This window comes from Silene latifolia, chromosome X (assembly GCF_048544455.1).
Source record: "Silene latifolia isolate original U9 population chromosome X, ASM4854445v1, whole genome shotgun sequence".
Classification (NCBI taxonomy): Eukaryota; Viridiplantae; Streptophyta; class Magnoliopsida; order Caryophyllales; family Caryophyllaceae; genus Silene; species Silene latifolia.
Genome location: NC_133537.1, coordinates 243,987,411 through 243,995,816, shown reverse-complemented (window position 1 = coordinate 243,995,816; position 8,406 = coordinate 243,987,411). Strand labels below are relative to the sequence as shown.

Genomic DNA, 8,406 nt, shown 5'->3' with positions numbered 1-8,406 from the left:
TTTGAGCAGCTAACCCTGCAATGTGAGGTCACTGAAAAGTCTGAGCAAAAGATTGCCAGGTTTATTAAGGGTTTAGATCCTAAGATTTCTAGTAAGGTAAGGATGCAACAAGTTTGGTCATTTGATGAAGCTGTCAATCTGGCTTTGAGGATTGAGAAATTGGGAAAAGTGAGACCTGTGACACCTAAATTTTCCACCAAACCAGCATTCAAACCTTATATTGGTGTTAAAATCACTGAAACACCCAAACCAGCAACCCCAACCACAGGAGACAAGGGAAAGGCACCCATGTATCCTAAAACCAACCCACCTTTATCACGGACAAAATCAAATGTTTTCAGTGCCAGGGTTTTAACCATTTCAAGAAGGATTGCCCTTTTAATAGAGCTCTCACAGTCATGAAGATTGAAGAGTGGGAAAGGGAAGGACTAATTGAGTATGAGGAAGAGGAGACACTAGTCTTAGAGGAAGTGGGAACTGAGGAGGGAACAGACCAAGGACAGATTGTAGCCCACTCTAACACAAGGCACAATTTGGTCCTATGGAGCGACATGCACTCTCAACCAGCTCCTCTGGAAGCTGATGAAAGATCCCTGATCTTCAGAAGCAGATGCACTGTCCAAGGGAGAGTGTGTAATTTGATCATTGATAGGGGCAGCTGTACCAATGTAGCTTCCACCACCATGGTCAGAAAGCTAAATTTACCCACCCAAGTCCATACAGGTTGAGGTGGTTAAACAAGAGCTCTGAAGTAAAGGTTGATAAGCAATGCATTGTTTCCTTTTCAATTGGAAAGGTATACAAGGATGAAGTGTTGTATGATATGGTCCCTATAGATGCATGCCACCTGCTGCTAAGGAGGCCATGGGAGTTTTATAGGAACAACACACACTAGGGTAAGGATAATGTTTACAGTTCCAAGCATAATGGCAAGAAAGTCACTCTGACTCCCTTGCCACCCAATCAAAGGGGCTATGGAAGTCCAAACATGCCCGAGGAAGTCAATGGAGTGTTGTTTCTATCTGAGGTAGCCATGATCAAAGAAATGAAGCAAGAATAGCCTGTGATAATTATGTTGTCAAGATAAATCAACACTGACAAGAGCACCAGTATACCTGCAGAGGTTGAGCCTCTGATTCAGAGATTCAAAGAAGTCTTCCCAGATGAGTTTTCTAGTGGATTACCACCTCTGAGGGGAATTGAGCACCACATAGACTTTTTACCTGGTTCTGTGCTCCCAAACAGACCAGCTTACAGATGTGATCCCACAACAACTAAAGAACTACAGCAACAAATTGAGGACTTGATGATCAAGGGCTTTGTGAGGGAGTCACTGAGTCCCTGTGCAGTGCCTGCTTTACTAGTACTAAAGAAAGATGGAACCTGGAGAATGTGTACTGATAGCAGGGCTATAAACAACATCACAGTCAAGTACAGACATGCTAGATGAACTCAGTGGAGCCAAGATCTTTTCTAAGATAGATCTCAGGCAAGGGTGTCATCAGGTGAGGATAAGAGAAGGTGATGAGTGGAAAACAACTTTTAAGACCAAGCATGGCCTATATGAGTGGCTTGTCATACCATTTCGTCTATCTAATGCCCCAAGCACCTTTATGAGGCTAATGACTGAAGTTCTGAGGCCTTACCTTGGAAAATTTGTTATAGTATACTTTGATGACATATTCATCTACAGTAACAATCCAATTGAGCATCTGTCACACTTGGAAACAGTTTTTAAAATTCTCAGGGAACAGAAGCTATATGGGAAGCTTGAGAAATGTACCTTCATGGTCAATGAGGTCGTATTTCTGGGGTACATCATATTTGGAAGAGGAATATCAGTTGATCAGGAGAAGATCAAAGCAATGCAAACATGGCCAATCCTACAAACAATTACAAAAGTAAGGGGATTCCATGGTCTAGCATCTTTTTACAGAAGGTTCATCAAGAACTTTAGCTCAGTTGTTGCACCAATCACTGAGTGCACGAGGAAGTGAGATTTCCAATGGACTAAAGCTGCTCAATAGTCCTTTGAAAAAATCAAGAAGCTAATGTGTGAGACTCCCATTCTGAAGTTTCTGGACTTTGATCAAATGTTTTATGTAGATTGTGATGCCAGTGGGGTTAGAATAGGAGCTATCCTGATCCAAGGTTAGAGACCAGTGGCTTATTTTAGTGAGAAATTGAATGGGCCAAGTTGAAGTATTTAACTTATGATAAAGAATTCTATGCAATCATCATGGCCCTCACACGCTGGAGTCACTATCTGAAACCTAAGCCTTTTGTGTTGCATTCAGACCATGACTCCATGAAACACATCAATGGTCAACACAAACTGAGCTATATGCATGCTAAATGGGTGGAGTTCCTGCAAGCATTCAACTTTTCAAGAAAATACAAGGGAAACAAAATGTGGTAGCTGATGCCCTATCCAGGAGGCACTCTCTATTGACTGTCATGAGCAGCAAGGTTCTTGGGTTTGAATTCATGAAAGAAATGTATAGAAAGCATTATGATTTCTCTGAAGAGTGGATCACCCACACAGAGGGAGGACTAGCTCAGGGAAAGAAATATATGCTACAAGAGGGTTTCCTGTTTCATGGCAACAAGTTGTGTGCACCAAGGGGATCCTACAGGGATTTGCTGAACAAGGAGGTCCATTCAGGAGGATTGGGGGGACATTTTGAGGTCCAGAAGACCCTAGAGATTTAACAGGATCAATTTTACTAGACAAGAATGATAGGTGATGTCCAAAGAATCCTTAGGAGGTGTTACATATGCCAGAAAGCAAAGAGCTCTTTTCAAGCAGGGTCATACACTCCATTACATGTCCCTGATAAGCCTTGGGAAGATGTGAGCAGCCTTGATTTCATTGTGGCTTTGCCTAGGACACAAAGAGGGAAGGATTCAATCATGGTGGTTGTGGATAAGTTCAGTAAAATGGCTCACTTTGTAGCCTGCAAGAAGACTGAGGATGCTGCCAGTGTTGCTGAGCTATTTCTCAAGGAAATTGTGAGACTCCATGGGGTACCTAAGACAATAGTCTTAGGTAAGGATACCAAGTTCATGAGTTACTTCTGGAGGACCCTATGGAAGCTCCTAAAGACAAAGCTCTTGTTCAGTACCTCCAACCACCCTCAAACAGATGGCCGAACTGATGTCACCAATAAAACTTTGGGGAGGATAAGGTGTCTAGTCAGCAAGACCTTAAAGGATTGGGATCTGAAGCTGGCTGCAACTGAATTTGCATTCAACAGAGCACCCTCTACTGCTACTGGTCACAGTCCCTTTTAGATAGTCTATGAGGTTAATCCACTCATGCCCTTGGACTTGTCTACAATACCAAGGTAAGAACTGAACCTAGATGCCAAGAAGACAGCTGAGAAACTACTGAAGTTATATGAATCGGTAAGGAAATAGAATAAAAGGGCAAATGAGAGTTATAGGAAACAGTCCAATGCCCCTAAGAAGAAGAAAGTGTTTGAACTAGGGGATTTAGTCTGGGTCCATCTTAGGAAGGAAAGGTTTCCAGAAAGGAGAAGAAACAAATTGATGCCAAGAGCTGATAGTCCATTTGAGATCATTGAGAAAATTGGGCCAAATGCTTACAAGGTTGACCTACCAGGAGATTATGGAATCCATGGAACTTTTAATGTGGGAGATCTTAGCCCATATTATGAGGATTCAGAAGGGGAGGAGGACCCAGGCTTGAGGTCGAGCCCTTTTCAACCAGAGGAGGCTGCAACAGGAGCCACGGATCAGGGCAATGACATTTCTGGACTGGGCTTAGACCAGCCTGGACATGATTAGAACTCCACAAATCACAAGCAGGCCAGAGTCCCAATCAGTCCAACTTTTCCAAGCAAGAGGTACCAATTCCAAGTCAGCCACCAGCTGCCACCATGGCCAGCCGAGAGGTCCTTGAACTGAGACCTCAACACACCCAAGCCAGGGCCAAGATGTAGTCCAAGAAACAATCCCATGAGCCAGTCACATGTTGCTGAATAAAACAAACAAAAGCAAAAAAGCAAACTTTCCTCTCTTGGTGAGGCAATTGTGAGGCTGCTTTTAAAGTTTCCTTACTTAGTTTTCCACTAAAATGCAAGGCACAAAACCTCACAATTAGCCTTAACTTTGGGAGTAATGCAACTAGCCTCCAAGACCAACAGCAACCTGCACACAACAAGCCAAAAGCATACTATTTTTTCTCCTGTCACAGTCTGTTTTACCCTCAGGCTCTTGTTTTTACTAGTTTACTTTTTATTTTTAGTTTGTAAAATATTGTCCTTCAGTTGTACTTATCCTAAAGGCAATCCTGGCCCTTGGATGGATGCCCCCTCGAATTGTAACCTAAATTTCAAGGCCTATATAAGGACCTTGAGACTGCTTTTGAAAGACAGACTTGATTAAATGAAAAACCTGAGAATTACTCTCTAAATTTCAAATCTTATTAAATTTGCTGAATCTTAGTTGTAAGTCAGACTTAAAATCTTCTTGTGCATGCTTAGAAGGTGATTAAGGATCTGTGGCGTGTCTTAGAATAGGTCCGTGCTTGCTTGAGCTGTTTTAAGTTACATTATTTATCTGAGGTTGAATTATTCTGTGCTTGCTTGAATAATTTACTCTTAGACTTCCTAAATTATTAAGTTAACCTTCTGTTCTTGCTTGAGGGTGAATTTAATAATTATATCTCACAAATTTTATTCAAAAAAATAAACAAAAACAGTCATACAATCCTGCTGAGAAACTTGCCTGAAATATCAGTGAATTCATTCTTGTTTTCAATTTATTAAAATTACTTAGAATGCTTGTAAAATTCTGAATTTTGGCACAGATTTGGTTTAACATCTTAAATAAATTGTCACCAAGTTTCATGATTTGTTAAGCTCATTCATTATTTTTACAAGTTTTCTGAAGTTTATTGCATTCCCTGAGTTTGTGCAATTGTCTGACTGTCAGGGTCTGTCTATTTGTGTGAATCCTTGCCTATTACACTACACAACTGATCCAGCACTTCTACTCTTAATGGCAATATTTGTTCTCTAAATATATCATCCAAAGTAGTTATATTTACTTCAACAGTTGACAAATCAGCATAAATAATCTCATACTTCTTTCCATTCCACATTACCAAAAGTTGGTGCAATGAAGAAGAAATAGTGTTAATTCTATGTAACCAAGTTTTCTCTAATAGAACATTACATGTGTTAGAAATCAATAATCTCATTAATTTGACATATTCATACATGTGAGAAATTATTTAGTCATAAAATAATTACAAATCTTATGCATGCAAACAGGGACGAAGCTAGGACAAAATAGAAACACGGGCCGGTTTTTATTTTGTGGATGTATATTCATTATTTTTTTTATTATCGAATTATACATTAATTTAATTAAAGTGGGACAAAGCCAATCACTATGATAAAATTTATTAAACAAGGACATTTCCAATGATAAAAATACGAGTCTCGGTTTAATAAATACTCCCTCCTATTCATTATATTCTTCCCCTTTTCTTTTTGCACAAGGAATAAGAAACCGATTTTGAACCACATAAAAACACTACCCCACATATAATTTAATTTGGACCACACAAATCAACCAAAAAAGGAAATAGGGAAGAAAACCCAAATAATTCGAAAAAGGAAATAGGGAAGAAAATGGTGAATATGATGGAATATAAAATATTATGTAAATATTTACTAGTTATAAACTTACAAGAACCATTGTTAACCGGAAGAACAAAATATAAAGAAGCTGATAAGGTGTAGAATATTATTTAGACAAGTTCAATTAAGAATGTTAACTCAAAAAGTAAATTAAATTAAGAAAGATGTTAAAAAAGCAAATGTATGAAAAAATGAGCCTTTTGAGAATCGAACACACAACTTCATACAGAGGCCCATATATCACTAAGTGTACAAACCACTGCGGCAACTTCAATTTAGTGACTATTATGTTACCCATTTAATACTTAATCTTAGAAAATTCACCCGGGCCATGGTCCGCTCGGCCCAGGCCTAGCTTCGTCACTGCATGCAAACATAAATAGAAATAAAGAAGAAATCGTTTTCCTTACTATGTGATTTCGGTTTTATGGGCACCAACAAGATCTCCTTCTTGTTAGTTCTTGAGCTTTCCAACAATGGATGAACAAGATTCAAGTTTAAAATCTCTCCCAAAAGCATATACCCAAGGAAACCTCTTAACAACTAATATTATTTTGTACAAGAAATAATAAAAGTCTTACTTAAAAATTGATACAAAATAATTTGTATTGCTCTTGAAAATTTCGATCAAGAGGAAGTGATTATGTGAGTTTTTCTATCTCTAAAATACTTCACAAAAATGTAGAGAATTCATTTTCTTACTCTAGAAAATATATTTTTTTTGAAGTTGTGTATGAATGATGGAGGAAAAACTCTCTTTTTCTCACTTGGAAAACCGGTTGGAGGAGCTCATTGGGGAGCCCATTCATGGATCCAACTTTCTTCCCAAGAAGTGTAGGCTTGCATGGCTACAAGCAAGGTCTTATCATTGTGTTTTCCACTCAAAAATAAAAACACAATATACACCTTAAACACTCCCTCCATATTTCGGCACTTTTATAAAATGGATGGTCCATTTTATTTTTGTCATTTGTCAATTGTGACAAATGTGACATGTTACTTGTCATGTGAAATTGTAATGTATTTTTAACATATTAAAAATCAACATACTCATAAAATATATCATTTACAAAATTGACTAATAATTCGTAATTACTTGTACCAAAATGGTTTATCAAATTATAAATTACAACGTCTTGTATTTATAATAAATTATTCATTCAATTTCAATTGTTTCGTAAACAATAATTTAATCTAAGTAACAAGACAATTTGATTACTTAGACCGTATCTAATTTAATCGAATTACAATAAGACACGTTAACTTTACTCACAAAATCATCCGTCAATTTTTAAGCAATTTAATTAACTCGTATCGGCATATGATTAATTAAATAATCAATTAAGAGTATTTCCCTATAGGTATGACCTAAGGGGATCAACTGATCACCACCGTCGCACGACAGTAATGTCAAACTTTAGACAGCCAATCATTACCGATATGTGTGGACCGGTTGACTTTAAAATATTACATCCCACATGTATTCTTAAAATGAGATTTAAACATGTGATCATTATGATCAACAGTTGTGATCACATTATTGTCGGAAGACACTTATTCCAACGATCTCCCACTTGTCCTCGACAAGTGTGCGTCACCAATTATCTTGTCCTATTACTCTCTCCCACTCAATGCAAGGTATCTTTCAGGTCGTACTTGCAAGTGATCATATCGAGAGTGGTTTCCTCGATCTGGAGAATAACTGATTGACCGGAATTATCTACCATAGATACCTTCCGAGCGTGGCCACGCATTTCCAGTTCATTACTCCTCGAGTGGCCCTGAGATATTGTTTTAACCCTGACAAGGGGGTGGACAATTCCTATCGCACTTATTCCCTTCGACTAGCCACAACCATCATAACCCAAAATATGCCCATTTGACCCCCTTTACGAAGGTTGTAGTAACACAAATCAAAGTTAATCTGAAACTGTGCCACCTTAGGCAAACAGTCTTTAGTCAAAAGAATCGACTCATTAGAATACTATAGTAGCTCTCGCCACGACCAGGCTATATAAATTTGCCAGAACTCTATAAGCGGTCATAAGGCCCGACCAAGCGTTCCTAACAGTCTGCCTATGTGATCGACTAGTCATCTCATATGACTCTATGGCACTAGAACTTGCCATCAATCACATCACACTCTAGTCACTTCGAGAGGTCACCTCATACAAGTGACTATGGGCGAATACCATGTTAATCCGGGTTCACTTTAACGGGGTTCAATATTGTCTCTACAACCCGTTTGGATGTAACAAAGTATAAAAGGAGTTTTTCAGATTTTAAAAACTCGAACGACAAATGTGATTATCATATGAGTAGTCAATACTTGATTAGTACTTCATATCCAATTTAGATCTTGTATGTAGTTGTTCATCTCAATTCAATTGAAATGACATGACTTATCATGTTAAGCCTATGAGAAGGCTTTGGTTAGTAGGTTTTATCAACTTCTTGTACCTTACTCAACCTTACTACTTACTCGTTTTCCTTTGTAATGTATACATTTGCATTACAAAACTTTCTGAGTACGTGTCGAGATCCAATCAAGACATAGGCCCTCTAGCCTTAGAATAGCTCCCACTTTGTTTTCACAAAGATTAATGAGACTCATCCTTCTTGCACATCCCATAATTGCAAGTGTATTCAATTTCCGTTGTAAATATTTCTCATTGTTCTTTATTGCCTAGAACGATTCTAGAAAATCTATTTCTTAAATTACATAGCCACAACG

General features: G+C 38.2%; 2 protein-coding genes across 2 annotated transcripts; both read left to right on the top strand.

The window, feature by feature from the left end:
• The first annotated feature begins 398 nt into the window (after nt 1-398).
• LOC141619854 (uncharacterized) lies at nt 399-1,450 on the top strand. The gene is made up of 2 exons (XM_074436876.1): nt 399-686; nt 1,103-1,450. Exons 1-2 carry the CDS (start codon nt 399-401, stop codon nt 1,448-1,450), a joined length of 636 nt encoding a protein of 211 aa, XP_074292977.1.
• A 905-nt stretch (nt 1,451-2,355) lies between these two features.
• LOC141619849 (uncharacterized) lies at nt 2,356-2,712 on the top strand. Its single transcript, XM_074436868.1, has one exon. It carries the CDS (start codon nt 2,356-2,358, stop codon nt 2,710-2,712), a length of 357 nt encoding a protein of 118 aa, XP_074292969.1.
• The last annotated feature ends 5,694 nt before the right edge of the window (nt 2,713-8,406 follow it).

Coding starts and splice junctions, on each gene's coding strand:
- LOC141619849 (XM_074436868.1), top strand. CDS start 2,356: ATGGGTGGAGTTCCTGCAAGCATTCAACTTTTCAAGAAAATACAAGGG.
- LOC141619854 (XM_074436876.1), top strand. CDS start 399: ATGAAGATTGAAGAGTGGGAAAGGGAAGGACTAATTGAGTATGAGGAA. Junction 687..1,102: donor ATGTAGCTTCCACCACCATG/GTCAGAAAGCTA, acceptor AACACTGACAAG/AGCACCAGTATACCTGCAGA.